Raw genomic sequence first — 19,003 nt, 5'->3', positions numbered from 1 at the left:
AGAGCCGAGGCTGAGCGGCGGGGATAACCTGCCTTCTAATGACCTACACAAAACAACTCTCCACCACCTGCTTCTCTAGAAGAAGTGCTTCGCTTTCTTGTGGTCTGATATATTCTTTAAGATCCACATAATTCAGGCGGCTGAGCTATGAAAATATGCACGTCTGCAGGTTTTACCGACATCCCTGCATCTTTTCTGCACATTCATTTCTTGGCTGAATTTGAAACATATAATCGGCTAAAAAGTGGTTGGCCAGTGTCACATTAAGTGAGTCATTCAACTCTGTGCCTACAAGGAAAGGTCAGGTGATACTCTTGTCAACAAATCCCACAAAAAGCATTGTGTGTGTGTGTGTGTGTATCCAAAGCCGGATATATCTTATTCCTCTGTGCCATAGAGCTCCATTGTTGTCCAAAAACTATTAAAAAAAACCACATGAACGAGCCCACACACACACACACACACACTGCTGCACTGGATGACATATTCCTCCATTACCATGAACACACACACACACACACTGTAGTTTATTTTGACTCAATCCCACACACACACACACACACACATCATCCTGCTGCCAGAAATACTCACAAGAGCACCAAATGTGGATTAAGTGCAGCTGAATATAGTCTCCGACAAATGCTGTTTCCTCCTGTTTAAGTAACATTTGCTAAAAAACTACAGTCCAGCCTTTTCTTTATAAATAAAAGTATGTTTGTCAGCTTTTTTTTAATTAAATTAATGTGTTGGTTTTGGTCTTTTCATGCAAGATACTGACAGTGACAAAAATATAAACGATCACCAGCCACAACATTAACCACAGAAGTGCAACAATAAGCAACATTATGATAAATCGGTGTTAGAAGCACTATAATTTCTATATATTTCATTTTTTTTCATGGTAAGCCACCTTAATCTTCACGTATCTCATCTCATGATAAAATTACATGAAAATCTATATTTGATTTGATAAAAGCAGATTAATGTTTACACTTTAAAGCCCTGTAGAAACAACACACTTGATATTTAGACAAATATCTGAGAGCTTTTTTTTCCATTTGCAGTCTTGTAGAGAAGAGTGTAAATATGAATATATAATAGCAATCCACTGAACATCATGTCAAAAATAATGGGTTAGTAAATCAAATGAAATGGAAGAAATGTGTATTTGTGATCTTTTAAAAAAGTGTTTTAACTCACTACTGTCAAAAGTGCATCAACACATCATATCATGTTCATCATCATCATCATCATCATCATCATCATGCATCACAAGGGCGCAGATTCAAGTTAGTTTCAACACCAAACTTTCAAAAGTATCAACAAAGCATCCAACTGTTTGTTTTTTAATTATTTTTATGAACTTCATCCTTAAAAATAAGCTAAATTTAGAAGTTTTAATACATTTAAATACATTTGGGGCAAACCTGGATTCAATCTGACTGGAGATGGTGCATTTAAAAAAAACAAGAATTTGGCTGCTGCTGTTTTAAAAATGTTATGATCAGTGTGCGAATGCCGTGGTTATCTGTTTTGAGGAGTAAATATTCCTGAGGTCAACACAAGGACACGCGGCACACGCCAGCTGGATTGAATCCAGGCGCTTGCGGAGGAGGAGGGAGAGCTGGCCTACACCTAGTAAAATGCTTTACAGTGCTTCTCACTGACATTCAAACTTTTTTTTTTTTTTTTTTTTTAGTCGGCTCACTGAGCGATCGCTAACCTGAAACAACCGGTCGGCTGTGTTACTACTAGCAGCAAGCACGGAGAGAGATAAAAACTAAAGGAGCACAACCACACAAACCCACAACCTCCTCCTTCCCCTCCCACCTCCACCCTAATTTATCAATTCAAAATGAAGAAACAAAAGAAAATAAGCATGCCAGACAGAAGTTAAGCACACAGTAGAACACACCCCCCCTTCTGAGGAGAACTACAACTACCAAGACCAAAATACTACAAAAACTCACAGATGCTTGCTACCAACCTGCGGCTATGCTAGCATTGCTTGTCGTCTCGCATTTAAGACACAAATTAAGCAAAAAAAACACTTGATTACTGATCAAGCTGTAACTTACACTTGATATCTGGTTTACAGCTTTACTGTAACTGTACCATGTTGAGGTTTTTTTTGTTTTTGTTTGTTTTTTTTTAAAAACCAAGCAACGGCACATCTGTAGATTAAGTAGCGAGCACTTTCATTTCATTTCAAGATCACGGATCACTTCCGCAAGAAATTTGGCCACGTAGACGCAGCGCTGCAATGGACTTTCATGAAGCTTTTTATAACAGCATAACTGAACTGACAGCAAAAGTAGCTTCTGGCAGTGTGGTTACTACTCAAACTGTAGGCGAGCATGCAGAGCAATTTTCCCCCAAATGGAAACCTGTTTTAGCTTTCTCCTTGTTTGATCATTTCATTTATTTAAAAAAAAAAAAAAAAAAAAAGAGGTGCAGTGAGCACAATCGCAAGCATTACGTAATGCAAGAAGACTGAATTTCTCGCCACCCCCCCCTTGCACGACAGGCTTCCCATTTCTTTTTTTTTTTTTTTTTTTAAATACAGCCTACAACTTTATCACTAACCAGAACATATGCTGTTTAGTTTTCCTGCGACCTGCTTAAAAAAAAGATTCAGTCAAATCCCTGACTGCACTGCATGTGGCGGGACTGATTTCTCACAGAATGATGTTAGTCGAGAGAGAGAGAGAGAGAGAGAGAAAGAGAGAGGGGGGAGGGGGGGGAGAAAGGATCAAAAATGGAAGAACAAACCCTGAATTTCAAAAAAAAAATAAAATAAAATAACAATGCAGACCCTTACCTTGCTTCCCTCGGCTTTCGGCTCCTGTGATTGCAAGTGATTCAGAGAGTAGTGTTTAATTGTCCTGCTGCTAACAAAAAAATGACCTGAGCTCCGCTGGACAACAGTGTCATGTCCTGACAGACCAACAGTTTGTTTTTTGTTTTTTTTTTCCACCCCCAAAAATCATATTAATATTTTGTGATGAAACCACACAGTACAGACAAGCCAACAACAAACAAATCCCCCAAATCCAGCATGCTTCTCTCAGTCCTTATCTGGTCTGCCATCATGAAAAATGTGCATTAAATCAACATGAATTGTTGTTTTGTGCATGTTAAGAGGCTAAAATGAGCCTTTTCTCCCATCATAGCATTACAATTATTCTTCTTCACATATTAATGATGCTGCTTTTGTAGTTTTAATGATAAAAACTATGATACAGACGCCGGCAGGAGTGTTGGTACCCAGGTGTAAAAGAGCAGCGACTGGGATAAAAGCAGCCATCAAATAAATGAACGGTAATCCATTAAGTGCTCTTTTATTACAGGTGGTAAAAAAAAAGATTCCCCGCCCCCCACCCCACCCCCACCCCCCGGGTAGCGCTGATAAGACTGTGAAATGACACTCGGAGCTACCGCGGCGGTGACGAGGGAGAGGAAAGCATCGCTACGCTGAACTGTTCCTCGCAACTAACAAGGGAAATAAGAGAGAAATGAAAACAAGGACTTCAGATGAAAAATAATAAATAAAAAATAATAATAATAATAATAAGACAATGTTGCACTGCAGAGGACTGTCTGAACAAGCCAACAGATAACAGAAGCGAGACAAAAACAAATTAAAAACTGTGTGATTTGACTGGTTTTATTGTTTTTTTACATTTAATAATTGAAGTCCTTTATTTCAACCTGAAACTTTTCAACTTGTTTGGCTTTTATTTTCTTAACCGAGTAGCTCTTCATCAGCTTTCATCACTATATAACAGTAGTATTTGCTCCATTTAACGTGTGCGTGTTGATACTGTGTTCACTCTGCGGGCGTCTTGACAGACAGACGGGCGGATGTGTGTTGTGATCTTAAAGCTCCTGTTGTTGCTGCAAATGTTTCAGATTACCTAAAAGGGCTCCAAACATCCGAATCCGATTGTGCTGTCTTCTGTTTTTTGTACCGTTTTGGATGCTTTCTGAGTTTTTATTCCTTTCAAGTTGTTATGGAGTTTGTGTTTTTTGTATTGTGAGTAAAATCATTAACAGCTGTTTCTTCACTGGCCAGAAGATCTTTTTGTTTTCTCTGATCTTTACTGTTCAGAGTCGCAGCCTTTTATTTGTTTCTGTCTACCTTTAACCACCTGTTAAAGACATTATGTTTAACTGCATTTGTAGATTATTGCCATCAAATATCTCTGGTGTATTAATCTGGAATCAGAAAACTAAACCAAAGCAAAAAGAATCAATAAAACTTAAATCTTTGCTTATTGTGGTTTTGGAACCTTTTTTATTATTATTTTTTATCTTCTTTTTGTTATCATCATCTTGACAATATTGGTTTTGTTTTATTGTAAGTTTGTATTGTCTACCTTTTCAGAGTTATTTCACTTTATTTATTGATCAGTGTGATTTTAAATTGCAGAAAAACTTTGTGGAAACTAATGAGGATCCAAATAAAGAATAAAAACTGATTTTTTTTTGTAATTTTCAATGAAATGTTAAACTTTGATTGACTAGAATCATCTTTAACAACATCAGAGATGTTCAATCAGTAGAAGAAACAGGAAGCACGAGCATCATGTCGGCTTTTAGAGACGGCAAATTAATTTAACTTAATTTAATTTCCAAGTTTCCTTCAACATCACACATGGGATTCCACTGATTTTAGACGAACGCTCGCTATGTGAACACAAAGACAGTGTTTTCTGCTGTTGGTGTACGACGTGACTCACTCCAAGAAAAAAAAAAGGATGAATTTTTTGGCTTTTGTGCCCCAAAAAAACAACACAAAAAAAAAAATGTGATTCCTTTGAGAATCTGATGGAAGTGTTTGGTTGCTGGACGTACCATCTCATCGCCGGGCAGCCAGTATCCTTCCTGTTCGATGCCGGCCTTGGAGCCCTTACAGCCGACGGTCAGGGTCTCCACCACCAGTCCGTCCTTCACGGCCAGGCTCAGCTGTCTGGCCGTCTCTTTGGGGTGCATGCCGAACACGCGGCTCAGGTACCTGCGACGGCGGGAGTGGAGAGTTAGCAAATATATATGCTGACGGTAGACTTTATTATCAGCGTCGTCAGCTGCTCTAACATGAGCAGTCGAGACTGTAATTTAAAGTAGTTGGAGGACATGGATCAGACTAGAGCTGCAAGTAAGGATTACTTTCATTATCTATTAATCTGCTGATTATTTTTCATTTAATTGATTAGTTGTTTGGTCCATAAATTATAAAAATAATAAAATAAAATAATAATAATAATAATAATAAATAATAAAAAAATTGTGAAAAAGGCCCAAAGGTGACCTCTTCAATTCACTTGTTTAGATATAGAAACTGTCAAAACCCCAAAATATTCAGTTTATAATGATATTAAACAGAGAAAAGCAGCAAATACTTACATTCAAGAAGCAATCTTTTTGCTTATAATGACTTAAATAATTAATCAATTAACAAAATAACTTTTTTTTTGATTAATCATGACTGAAAAATGCCAGAGCTCAACAGAAAAAAAAGCAGAAAATGAATGTTTGTTGGTATTTTTGCTTCATAAATCACTTAAATGATTAATTTACTATTAAAATGATCACTTATTATGACAGAAGCCTGCGTTCAATCAACGGCAGCGTTACGTTTGGCTTGTTAGTCTCTTCCAGTGAACGTTATTGGCTATGAACAAGGGTGGGAAGCCAGTGAGGGATCATTCACCTTTGTGTTTCATTTACAGTGTATTTTTATTCTACGTGTAGTTTCCTCTTTTCACATTGATCTACGGCTGCAACTACAGATCATTTTCATAGATTATTTTTTTGGGATTCATCGATTCATTTTGTCTAAAACTCAAAAATACTGAATTTACTATGACATAAAACAGAAAAGCAGAAAATCCGAACATTTAAGAAGCAGAGAGTGTTTGACATTTTTGCTTTAAATTACTTAATTAATCAATTAAGAAAAATTAAGGAAATTAATTTTCAGTCGACCAACTTATAAATTATCCACTAAATGTTTGAAAATTGCTCCAGGTGATACCCTTTAGATCCTTGAAACCAGCTCTAATAACTATAAACATGATGAGTCATGGAGAATCATTTCTTTCCCTCCTTCAGTCTTAAGATTACTTTCCTCTCAGATCTGTAATTTTAAACCAACGACACCCAAAATGTTCCATAAATGCCGTCTACGCTCCTGGAGGAGACAGAGAGTTGAACATATATATATATATATATATATATGTGTGTGTGTGTGTGTTTGAAATTACACACCCAGAGACAGTCTCTCTCTCATGTATCAGGCTCCTACATTTTTCCATTTTTTTTTTTTTTTTTTTTTTTGGAGCACATGTGATTCAAATAATGGCCCCGGTTGATTCCTGCAGCTGCCTGCTGACTGGCAATGAACCTCGCTGAGCAAGGTCATGTGTCCTCAACTGTGGCAGACGGCCAATGAACGGACTATGTCAGTGGGGAATCAGGTGAGAGTCTGTATGTAATCCTGAGCTACAAACGAGAAGTCTACGGTTCAGTCCTCGAGGTAAAGCAGACGTGGTTACTTAAACAACAGGATGTAAAACCGAGGGTACCGAGGATGAGGTTCTTAGAGTAAAGGAAGGGACGTTTCTCTATTTATAGCTTACACTCTCATCACAATCGCTTTCCGACTTGCACTTGACAGTTACAAAATAAGAAACAATCTGTGGTGAGAGTTGAGTTGCCTGAAGTTAAAAATCATGTCTTTACTTGTGATGGTAGAACTTGAGGCTTTAATTTCACAACTTAGTCTGGTTTACTCTTTAGTTTATTAGCAAAACTTACAACAAAACTTCAACTTTTACAAATTTGCTGGCAATTAGTTGATTAATTAACCAAAAGAAAATGAATCACCGACTGTTTTGTTCAGATTCAAAGAGTCAGCTTCTGGTCTTACAGGAGAGTAAATTGAATATTTTGGGGCTTTGGACTTTTGGTCAGAATAAACAAGACATCTGGAGACGCAGGAAATTGTGATGGTGGCATTCTTCACCGTTTCCTGTTTTCATATTTCATGTTTTATCTGACCAACAGGTCAAAGTCAAAAGATATTAAAGAGTCATATTAACAAATAAAAAGCAGCAAATCCTCAAATTTGAGAAGCTGGAATCATCAATGTTTGGCACTTTAACAATTAAAGTGAAAAATGACTTTAACAATTAACCGATTGTCAAAATAATTGCAGATTAATTTCCTGTTGATCAACTTAAAGACTCAGTGTCTCAGTTCTTATCACATCGATGTTACTTGTGTGTCAAATTTGTTATTGGACAATTTTTATTGAGAAACAAACCAAAAAAAAATATCAATTTACGATTCACATAAAAACATCATCACTACTGAGAATGTTTGGTATTTTGCAATTTCTTAAAACTTTATTCTCCTTTTATATCTTGTCCTTTCTGTTTTATGTAAAGCTCTTTGTTGAAAAGTGTCTGTTGTGATCTTTGAGTTTGTAATTTCACTGCAATTAAAGCATACAGATGTAAATCAGCTAAAGTATTACATCAGTTTAGTGTGTTTTGTGCTTTTGTTTTGAAGGATACTAGGTTATGTGTTGTGATTAGGTTTCATTTCAATCATTGATTAATCAAATATTTTGTCATTTTGTCTATAAAAGTTTATTTTAAAGAATCAGAGGGGAAAAAAGGGGAAATAAGAACATAAATCTATACATTTTAACAAATGTTTAACACACCAGATTTTTTTGTAAATTAGTAATTAGCTTCGTTAATGAGTAACTAATTGATTTTAAGCAGCCTGACTGCTGCGGCTGTGACCCTGCTGTACAAGAAGATTACATTTCTGTCGGAGTGACGGAGGGCGGTTAATAATTCGCTTCTGCCTCGCTGACTTTAGTCTCCTCTATTTCCACAAACCTAAAGTCATCAACCTCTTAGCCACAAAGCCTGTTTGGTGAAATTAAGCTACAGTGGGGGACTGGATAGGGTGGGAGGGGAAGAGGGGGAAGAGGGGGGAGGGAAGGGTTGGGACTATCCGTTGCATGCCACTGCTTACTGTTGCCATGACAACAGCCGCTCATCGCCAGTATTCACTTGGCAAGCAGCCAGCTCCCAAGGTGCTCGCCAACTTGCCGTATGAAATGTGCTAAGTGTTTCATTTAGGCTTCCCATCCGCCGACTGAAAGGAATGACTGATCAGCGATGTCTGCCCGCCGACGGACGAGCCGTCGTCGACTTGTCAACAATTTGAACAATGTGAGATTCCTTCCTCGGATAAAACCGTGATGGTTAAAAAGCATCATGGGCTCGACCTGCAGTAGATTCCATATCTAAAGCTCTGGTTTCTACAGCAGGGTGGATGACTTCATGGCAGGAATGGCAATGAGTGAACAGCATTCGGAGAGAATGTCTGAGCTGCAACAGCTGTCAATCCAAGTATTGATCGTTGTCTGGTGCGGCCTTGAATGCAAACAGGGCTCGACAGAACGTCCGAGCCTTGCCTTTACAGCACGTGCCAAAACCCGCCAGACGCCAACTCAAAACAGAGTTAGTTGATTAATCGATAGATAGGCTTAAAAATAACAAACATTCTCTGGTTTCAGCTTCTCAAATGTGAGGATTTGCTGCTTTTCTCTGTTTTATGTCAAAGTAAATTCAATATATTTGGGTTTTAGACAAAACTTTGGGCTCTGAGAAGCTGTTCTTATGCATTTTTCACTATTTTCTAACATTTTATAGAGTAATCAATGAATCCGGAAAAAAACAATCTATGAAAATTATCCGTAGTTGCAGCTCTAGATAAAAGAGAAAAGAGGAAACTGCTTATGGCGCTTATTTTATGACAAGTAGAATAAATAAATGCACTTTAAAGTAAAGACAAAGGTGAATGATCCCTCACTGGCTTCCCACCACTTGTACATAACCAATAATGTTTATTGGAAGAGACTAATAGGCCAAACGTAACGCTACCCTTTTGAGCACAGTCATAATAAGTGATCATTTTAATAGTAAATTAATCATTTAAGTGATTTTCTGCTTTTCTCCGTTGGGCTCTGGCATTTTTCAGTCATGATTAATCCAAAAAAAAAAAGTATCAACAAATGAACCGACAATGAAAATAATAGTTAGTTGCAGCTCTGCACGCCCAGTGTAATAACATAAAAAGCCTGGAAAAAAGGTTCTTGGAACGCAGCGTGTCTATAAAGAGTAGGTTCAAGTAATGACATGTTTGTGTGTGAAGCTATTTTCTCCCCTCGGGTCGTCATTACGCTGCTTCAAATCAGCTGAGACCCTTTACACAGGAAGCTGGCGGGAACTTAGCACCTCCTTGCTCGGTGACGTGTAAACAGGTCGATAAATAAGTTGGCCGACGTGTTTTTCTGGCTTGAAATGTGTGTGTGTATGTGTGTGTGTGTGTGTGTGTGTGTGTGTGTGTGTGTGTGTGTGTGTGTGTGTGTGAGATCTTTCCCTGACAACAAACATCCTCTTACTGTTCTCCACTTGATCCTGTCCAGCTAAAATGTAGAAAGTGATCCCTATAAAACCTGTTCACAGTGAGGTCTGCAGATTATCCAGAGCAACACTGACATCGTTTCTGGCAGCCGCGAGAACCGTAAACAAAAAAAATCACTTTCCCCTCGATGCTTGGCTGGTTAAATAAAACTCAACAGACACCTTTTTTTTTTTTAAATCCCAGCAGATAAAAATCAAAGCTACCTGCAATGATGCTACTAACGCTGTAGTAAACTTACTTGGAGATCCTGTCCATGTTTGCGATTTGTTTCTGGTTGCGGATGACCTCGATGGCCGCCCACACATACTGGACCACCTTGGGGTCCGCCTGCCTCTTCTTCACCACACGTGACATGACTTCCTTATTCATCACAACTGTAGAAGAAGAAAAAAATATATATATAAATCATCAGATGCTTGTAGTTTTGTTCCGTGAATGAAAGGAACTATCAGAGATTTAAGGTTGTAATTTCAAGCGTATTTGATCTGCAGCATCAATAGAGACCGCACGCTTAATAATGACAGTACTAACAATTAAGCAGTAGCAATAGCAGCGTTAATAGTACTAATAATAGTGAGCAGTAGTGTTTCTTTGTATAACTCAAGAGATTCACACACACAGTTTCAAAAAAAAAGATCATAGAATAACATCAAAAAATGTCTTACATATGCAAGAATCACTTAAATCATCATCATCTTGCACTGAAACTAAAAAATATTTGTTTTATGTCACATTATTATCAATTCAGAAAGCAGTATAACAGAATATCATTCAATACAAATATACAAACAGTAATATTAACTTATTGGAACAGAAAACATAATACTTCCTCTCAAAATCTTAATGCTTTACCGTACAGATATGACAGAGCCTTTATCCACTGCACTATTTGTTTGACCTTGTAAAAGCTGGTCAACTTAAAAACTGACTTACCGAAAATAATCTTTTTACAAGGAAATATATCAAACACACCCTTTGCACAGACTTGTGTCATTTCCTGTACAGGTTAAGCCACTTAAAAAAGTTTTTCTTCCTTCCTCTAACAAAAGATACCATCTGCTCACGTTATATATTTTGTTTTTTTTTTTAATTTTACACTCAGCTGACATTTTAGACTGAAAGGGAAACACTAGTTCAGGTTGTGCAAAGCGGTTGAACGAGAGCCTGTTAGATAAAGAGTCACTGTTTCGCTTCAAACTGATTGCAGCAGCAGCACGAGAGCGCACGGTGGTCAGCGGGGGCCGAAGAGGATCACATGTTACTGTGTGTAAAAGACCTTACTGACCATTAAGAGAGGCCAGGTGGGCGATTTAGCCATTTGGCGCTTGATGAGTGCTCATTTCATACCTTACGAGCAATCCTATCATTTTCAAAATACTCAGCATGTAGTATATCCTTCATATTATATGAGAAAAAGCAAGGACCAAGGAAATGTTCTGAATAATTAACCAGGTGTCTCTTTTGTTTACATGCTGGTCGACGCAAACAAGAGCATCAGTCTAGACTTCCTGGATGGCAAAAGGAAAATTTAACGGTCTAAAATTCAACCCTTTAGGTCCAGAATTGTTGACATTATTTCTCCGTTCTCTGTCTAATCTAAAACCAGATCCTTTACCTACCATCCTAAACTCATCTGGTCTACAAAATGTCTAGAAAATGCTGAAAAATATTGATCTCTGTTGCCCAAGATGCAACATAAACCTCCTGTTTTGCCCTGACAAACAGTCCACAACTCAAAGATATCCTCACAGAGGACTAAATAAACCAGAAAACAATCATACCCTCAGTAGCTGAATCATTGTGATCTCTATGTGAAACAAACAGCTCAACAAACACTTTGAATAAAACTTCTTATAAAATAGCTTTGACACAATTACAACAAGAACTATTCGCTCTGGTCTTGACCGTTATTCTTCAGATGCTCGGTGTCAAATTAAAGCTACAAACACCTTTTTATTACTGTGGACATTAATTCAGAATTATACTGAAAGTCTCCGTCCCTATCCGGGCACAGGTTTATTTAAAATTCATTTATGTAGGCCATATTCCTCTGAAAAAGCATTTGTTACATATCACCGGACAGATATTCATAACATGCTTTGTTGTCATTCAGAGGACATTCTTAATACCTTCCACTATTTCCCTCCGTGCCATGTGGACATCAAAACAAATAATGCAGCGGTGACGGAGGCTCAGAGGACGCCAGAGGAAATTTGACAAGGAAAACTCTCAGAGACCTTCAAAAGGTTCAGAATAATGCCGGTTTGCCTCTTTACTCTTATGCACAGGCCTGGCCTTCCCTGAGTATCTTAAGAAATTCAAATCCAATTTTATGCGGTCCTCCTCTTAACCATCCGTGAAACTTAAGATGTCACTTTCATAAACCGCAGCCAAAAGCTAACCATAATAATGCTTGGAGCATTTTTTTTTTTTTTTTTTTTTATGCGAAGGAAGACGCTCGGCTTTAGAGCACTTTGTGGTAGAAGAGGCTGTGACAGATGTTTGAGAAAGGATGTTCAACTTCACACTTTGAGCTGTAGGTTTAAGGTAAAAGACAGCATGTAGGAAAAAAATCAACACATTTAGTGTTGACAGCAAATAAGTAAATCACCCAAGAATAAATGCAAATGAAGCTACAATGAATACAAAGCGTGCTGTCAGTGTAGAAAGTGAAGGTTTCTGAGGTTGAAATAGTGTGATGTACAGTAATCATCTCCAGTATTTTACATTTCTGCTACAGACGAGACCTGAGTCTGAGCTACAGTAAACAAATATCAACCTGATGCATTTGATATTAAGGTTGCAAGCCAGCTTCGACTAAATCCCTCACCGTCACCGTCTGGATTCCTCTAAATGTGCCGAAATGATCGAGCTCCGATCGATTTCTTTGCCTGTGTTTATTGATTAAAGGTTAACATGTTTGTTCATTATTAAACACTCAGAAACCGAGTGTTTGGGGGGGAGAAGGACACAAATCCAGGAGAAGCTGTGCAGAAAAGTTAATCATAATTATGAGAAATAAAAATACTTTTGTTCACAATTTTCAGACATCAAAATTCTGCGTTTCTCAAAATTAATGATTTCCTGCCACCTTGAAAGCAACAATGCAGGATTTTGGCACTTGTGTCACTTTGATAATTATGAAGGTAAAAAGATTTTTTTATGACAAGATTTGTGTCTGTTCAAAAAACAAAGATGGTGCGATTCACCGGATATAGTATGATTACTAAGATATTTACGTTTAAGATATAAAAAAACCACGAGATAAACAATGTGTAAATGTTCTGATGTTAATGTTTGAGTGCACATAACACTACAAATCAAACCCAGTAGTTTTGCAGACTTTGCGGTAGAGCTGCAACGATTGCTCAATGAGACGATCGCCAGAAAGATAATCAGCAACAATCATTTATGTAATCTTTTAAGGGGAAATGTGCCAAAAAATCTCTGGTTTCAGCTCCTTCAGTGTGAAAATTTCTCTGTTTATGTTCGACATAAACAGTCAGTTGAATATCTTAAGATTCTGGACGAACAAAGCAAATCTTTTTTTTTTTCTCTCCACTCTTTTTAAACATTTCACAGACCAATCGATTAACTGATTAATCCAGAAAATAATCTGGATTAATCTGAATAATCTTCATGTTACAATTCTTCAACCTACAGCCAATACAATAAAAACTGTAATATATAGAGTCACTTTATTACTCAAGCAACAAGTAAAGAAAGTTTTTAAAAAACAACTTAAGAGGTTATTCTTGGATAAAAGCCTGCAAAATATAATTAGTAGTTCAATTAGTCATTTTTTCTCATCAGTTTTGTGAAATTTGTAGCTCAAAGCATTTGGTGGGCATCGTTATAGATACTGCTTGTTAGTACGTGTGCATGAATGTGTAAATACGTGTGTGTGTGTGTATATATTTAAACACATAGAGAAAGATGTAGCTATAAAGAGAGATGCACATGCTTTCGTTGAAACTGTATTATACTGTTTTAACTGGGGTGAGGTTAGTGCTCTAATTGTATTTATGTATACATGTAGGTGAAAGCATGTGTATACATTTATGTTCTTAACGTGGACCCCAGGAATAGGTAGCTGTTGCCTCGATAACAACTAATGGGGATCCGAATAAACAATAAATAAACAGCTGAAGAAGGAGAAGGAACCAGTGAGGTAGGTGACAGTGAGTAATATGAGCTCCCGTATTCTGTGTTGGGTGCAGTAGGTGTGAAAAGGGGGCCACCTGTGCCATGATGCCAAGGCAGCAGGGCCACACTTCAGCTCTCCCTCCTCCATGTGCATCTGCTGCCTGGCACATTGCTACCAGCCTGCACCTCTGTCTCCTGGGAGCTCACACTACATGAAGACAGGACGACCGGCTCTGCACGCCAACGTGCTCCCCAATCAATTAAACAAAGTGTGCGACACTGGAGGCTAATTAGAAGACAGCCAACACAGGTTGAGAAAGCGTTTTGTTGCTCCCAGGGTAAACAAAGAGACTACACAATTCTGTTGTTCCATCTACAGAAAGGCTGACATCTCCTCATGATGTTAATATAAATCAAACATCGTCCCTGCTACTAATAATATCAATTAAATCAAACCTCAGGCAGGTCTAGAGGATGCAGTGCTGTCAGAAATGTTTAACACGACTCTGTCATTCACCGTTGGAAGCTAGCTACCACGTTGACACTTGCATGATAAGACCAAACCAGGTTTTCTCGGACAGGACGCCGACATTATGATATTATGATTTATAATTTCACAATAAATCATATATTTAAATAACACACAAGACATATCTCGTATATTGGGCAACAAAGAGACAACCGTGGAAGGCCACGGGCTTTTGGCATTTCAGAAGCTGGATTTAGCTTCTAGCCGGCTAGCTGACGTCCAAACCAAAGCTTGTCAAGACAAATGGAGCGATTTAACTTTTACAAAAGAACTTGAACAAACCACTTATAGATTGAATTATAATTTAAACGCCAAACAAGTACATAAAATGAGTGGCTGGCAGTCAAACAGGCTAACGAGGAGAGTTAATTTTAGTTAGCAATGCTAGCAGACTGTTACGTAGCTAACCTTAGCTGGCCAACTCGTAAGCGAAAGCTGAAAAGAGTCACAATCAAAGTGGCAATATGGTAGTTTTTCCGAGTAAACATGAAGCTTCATTCGTTGTCAGAAAATAGCGAAACAGTGTCGGCTAACTAGCTAGCTACTCGTTTGTTTTGGAGGGCGCCATGTTCACAATCCTCCATCACGGGATAGAAGAAGCAGCTGCGGCTAAGCTAACGCTGCTAGCCGCAGTGTTGTCATTGAGCCTGAGCCGTTTTTTCATGCGAATAAAACATCAAACTCACCTCTGTTACAGTGTCACTAACACACAGCGCTGCGGGGAAAATCCACGAAGGATTGAGCACAAGGCAGCTTACATCAGTGTTTCTCGGGCTAGATGAGGCTGTGGATGGTGGTTTGTGTCCAGCTGGCCACAGTACAGCAGCAGCGCTGGAGGTAAACAGAGCCGAGCGGAGCTGCTGAAGCACCGGGAGAACTCTAGTGGTGGAACCCGACTTACTGAACCCGACACTGGGGACCGTTAAAGGGGAACTCCGCCGATTTTTACATGTCAGAGTTTATTTGCTGCTCTGTATGTTGTATGCAGTGGTGGGAAGTCACTAAATACATTTACTCAAGTACTGTGCTGAAGTACAATTTTGAGGTACTTGTACTTTACTTGAATATTTCCATTTGATGATACTTTATACTTCCACTCCACTATATTTCAGAGGAAAATATTGTACTTTCTACTCCACTACATTTATTTGACAGCTTTAGTTACTTTTCAGATGAAGATTTGACACAATGGATAATATAACAAGCTTTTAAAATACAACACATTGTTAAAGATGAAACCAGTGGTTTCCAATATTTTTGGCTTTTGACGTCTTACAAAAAGCAGTGTGTAGTCGGGGTCACATTTCACATGTCTATGAGTTGTTAACAGCTCCACCAAATAGTGATTTTTCCCTCTAAACTTCTCACATGCTTTCATTTCAATAAATGATCCAATATTTCAGCAAAAATCAAAGATTAGAGAAAAAGTCTAAAAACTGAATCATCTCACGACCCCTCAGATTTATCTGGTGACCCCTTGGAGGGGCCCGACCCCTAGGTTGGGAACCACTGGACTAAAGTAGCTAACTGTATATAAAGTAGTTGAAACTAGCTCCACCTCCAGCAGCTACAACAGTAACATGCTGCTCTAACACTGATGCTTCACTATTAATAATCTAATGATGTCATATATAATAATATATCAGTCAGAGGGACCAAACCACTACTTTTACTGCAATACTTTAACTACATTTTGCAGCTAATACTTACAGTATGTACTTTTACTTAAGTAGGATTTTTCATGCGGTGCTTTTACTTGTAATGGAGTATTTTTACATTGCTGTATTGGTACTTTTACATAAGTAAAGGGTTTGTTAATTATGACAAAATTACCAGGTGATTGTCTTGACTGTTTCACCACCAAATGTGTCTCACTGTCACTGAATTTTCAGTCACTGAAAATTCTTTGAAGTACAAGTAGTTGTAGAAAACCTGGATGTTGTTGAGTGTCAGGACTCAACAAAATGTCTACACATCCACATCTGACCAAATTAGTTCTTGTTATTTCTCCAGTTTTTCAGGCCTGCATAAAAAAAGTCCCTTTTGACTAAATGCACAAATAAAATCTTGTTTGTTTAAAGCAACAAGTGATAGAAAACTCTGCTCATTTCTCTGTGATGAAGCTGTTTTAGTGAAGAAAGCTGAAAGTACAGAGACTGACTGACAAACGTTCTTCTGCTCTGAACATGAACTCTGTACTTTGTGGTGTTTCAGGAGGAAAACTGCCTCAAATAAACTCTCATATTAGTTTCACATTTTCTCCAGAAGCTTTGAATGAGATCCTGAAATAAAGACAAAAAAAAAAAAATTGTTCATTCTTGAAAGAAAACTGCTTTATTTATTCTGTAAAGCTTCAGTTTGTTCACACATCCAATCAGTAAAGTCTGTTAAATGACTCTTGTTCAATGATTTCATGTTCAGATTCACTTCATCCACACAATCAATTAGTTTAACCCAGAATGTCAGCTATGTACAAGAAAAAAATGAAATATCACCTTATTGATTATTATCATGATAATTACAGTTTTATAACACATTGCTTTATAAATTTACAAAGTGATGAACGGTCTGGTGTTTTCTCTGTTTAAGATGCTGAAGTGGAAGAGAAACAACAACAAACAAATACATCAATACAAACATGAAACTAACATTTAGAACAAATAGAAGTTTATATTTTCATCTGAAGAAATGTCAGTTAAATTTAAAATCATCGTCATGAGCAGTGATAGCCTCCATGGATAAAAACACACAGGAAAAAGTGAGATTTAAAGAAACTCAAAACATCAACGGAACAACAAATGAAGAGAAAAAAAGTGTTGACAATCTCAGTTTGATTGACAGCTGATCTCTGTGCAGTTCAGAAACATCACAGCAACGAGCTCTCAGAAACAATGGAGACAAACAAAATGAAGAATTACAACAGAATCTGACACATGAAGTCTAAAATGACTTCTGTCTATTTGAGTTTACAGAACTCAGCTGTGGCTCCATAATAACAAAGCCAAAGTCCAGCATAGAGAGGCTGAGTGAATGTGGTCTGGACTCTGTGGAGGAGAGTCATGGTTTTAGAGATGCTGTAGAAGGACAGAATACCTGCTCTGTGATCCAGATACACTCCTACTCTGGAGGAACCAGGACCTGAGACGGGAGTTGAGACTTTGTTGAACACAAAATTATAACCGTCAGTGTAACAATCTAAAGCACAAGATTTGTCATTGTGTCCACATTTTGATTTATTTCCTGTTCTGCTGATATTCTTGTATGCGACTGCTACATAAACTCTCCCGCTCAACTCCACCTCCCAGTAACAACGTCCAGTCAGACTCTCTCTACTCAGGACCTGACGCCATCGAGTGAATCTATCTGGGTGACTAGAATAAGATTGTAGACCTGTTGTTGCTGCTTTTCTGTTCCCCTCAGATAATAACACATATGTGTGTGCTGTGTTTGGATCCAGTGTGATTTCACATGTATATTTTAAGAACTCAGCTCTGGTCTTGGGTTCTGGTCCTGACAGTAAAACGTCCACTTCAGTCACTGTCAGTGAGATGTTTGTCCATTTCTCCCTCAGGATGTCCTGTAGTTGATCTCTGAGCTCTGACACAGCTGCTGTCACATCCTCAAAGTATCTCAGAGGACGGATATTGATGCTGGATGAGTCTGTAGGTTTACTGAGTTGTGACAGTGAGGGGTAGTTGTGTAGAAACTGGTTGTGATCCTCTGTGTGTGAGAACTGCTTCAGTTCAGCGTCTTTCCTCTTCAGATCAGTGATCTCCTGCTCCAGCTTCTCCTGAAGCTCTTTGACTCGACTTACTTCAGTTTCCTGCTGGGATCTGATCTGCTGCTTCACATCAGAGCTTCTTTTCTGGATGAGACGGATCAGCTCAGTGAAGATCTTCTCACTGTCCTCCACTGCTTTATCAGCAGAGCGACTGACAGCCTCCACCTCCTGTTGAAGCAGCTTCACATCTTTCTCTCTGTCCTGGATTCTCTGCTGGATGTTTTGTCGACTCACCTCGAGCTCTCTCTGCCTCTCAGTCCTTTCTGCTGCAGCTGAGACTGTGTCGTGGCCTTTATGTTCATCCACAGGGCAGAGATAACAGATACTCTGCTGATCAGTACGGCAGAACATCTTCATCACCTCACCATGGCGAGAGCAGATGTTCTCTTGGAGCTTCTTGGAGGGGTCGACCAACTTGTGTTTCTTTAATGGAGCAGATTCATAGTGAGGTTGAAGGTGTTTCTCACAGTAAGAGGCCAGACAATTCAGACAGGACTTTAAGGCTTTCAGCTTCCTCCCAGTGCAGACATCACAGGCCACATCTTCAGGTCCAGCATAGCAGTGATCAGCAGGAGCAGCTTGGAGTCCAGTCTTCTTCAGCTCCTCCAGTAAATCTGCTAACATGGTGTTTTTCATCAGGACAGGCCTCGGTGTGAAGGTCTGTCTGCACTGAGGGCAGCTGCAGATTTTCTTCTCATCCTCTCCATCCCAGAAACCTTTAATACAGTTCATGCAGTAGCTGTGTCCACAGGGAATAGCCACCGGATCCTTCAGTAGATCCAGACAGATCGAACAGCAGAATTTTGCTCCGTCCAGCTGAGCTCCTTGCTGCGCCATTTCAGCTCTCGGAATGACTGTTGATAAGTTTCACTTTCTCAGAAGAGGAACCAAAGGGTGTGCTCTGATACTGTTCTTCTTCCTGTTCACTTGCTGGTCTGCGTTGAATGGATGTTGTCAGCTCCTGCATTTCATTACATGCTGGTTACGCCCATCCATAAACTTTCAGATCTGTGAATGGGAGGGAACCAGGAAATGTC

The 19,003-nt window shown here is 38.6% G+C and overlaps 2 protein-coding genes across 6 annotated transcripts in view; both read right to left on the bottom strand.

Moving 5' to 3' along the window:
- The window catches only part of zmynd11 (zinc finger, MYND-type containing 11), a 34,280-nt gene extending 19,087 nt beyond the window's left edge, over positions 1 to 15,193 (bottom strand). The window contains exons 1-4 of one of the 5 annotated variants that reach the window (XM_067606718.1): positions 14,872 to 15,192; positions 9,749 to 9,884; positions 4,858 to 5,017; positions 2,822 to 2,845 (exon numbers count right to left, since the gene is read on the bottom strand). In XM_067606718.1, coding sequence (XP_067462819.1) covers positions 2,822 to 2,845; positions 4,858 to 5,017; positions 9,749 to 9,879 — 315 coding nt within the window. In that variant the 5' untranslated portion in view covers positions 9,880 to 9,884; positions 14,872 to 15,192. Of the gene's footprint in view, positions 1 to 2,821; positions 2,846 to 4,857; positions 5,018 to 9,748; positions 9,885 to 14,593; positions 14,798 to 14,871 lie in introns of those variants that run through there. The other 4 variants (XM_067606716.1, XM_067606717.1, XM_067606721.1 and 1 more) reach the window with 4 other exon arrangements.
- A 985-nt stretch (positions 15,194 to 16,178) lies between these two features.
- LOC137194623 (tripartite motif-containing protein 16-like) lies at positions 16,179 to 18,910 on the bottom strand. Its single transcript, XM_067606701.1, has one exon. It carries the CDS (start codon positions 18,801 to 18,803, stop codon positions 17,142 to 17,144), a length of 1,662 nt encoding a protein of 553 aa, XP_067462802.1. The 5' UTR covers positions 18,804 to 18,910; the 3' UTR covers positions 16,179 to 17,141.
- Between the last annotated feature and the right edge of the window lie 93 nt (positions 18,911 to 19,003).

This window comes from Thunnus thynnus, chromosome 12 (assembly GCF_963924715.1).
Source record: "Thunnus thynnus chromosome 12, fThuThy2.1, whole genome shotgun sequence".
In the NCBI taxonomy this organism is placed as follows: Eukaryota; Metazoa; Chordata; class Actinopteri; order Scombriformes; family Scombridae; genus Thunnus; species Thunnus thynnus.
The sequence above is the reverse complement of the archived record's forward strand: the minus strand, read 5'-3'. Positions and strand labels throughout refer to the sequence as shown.

What these genes read in the sequence shown, in the direction of transcription:
- LOC137194623 (XM_067606701.1), bottom strand. Translation starts at nt 18,803, where the DNA reads ATGGCGCAGCAAGGAGCTCAGCTGGACGGAGCAAAATTCTGCTGTTCG.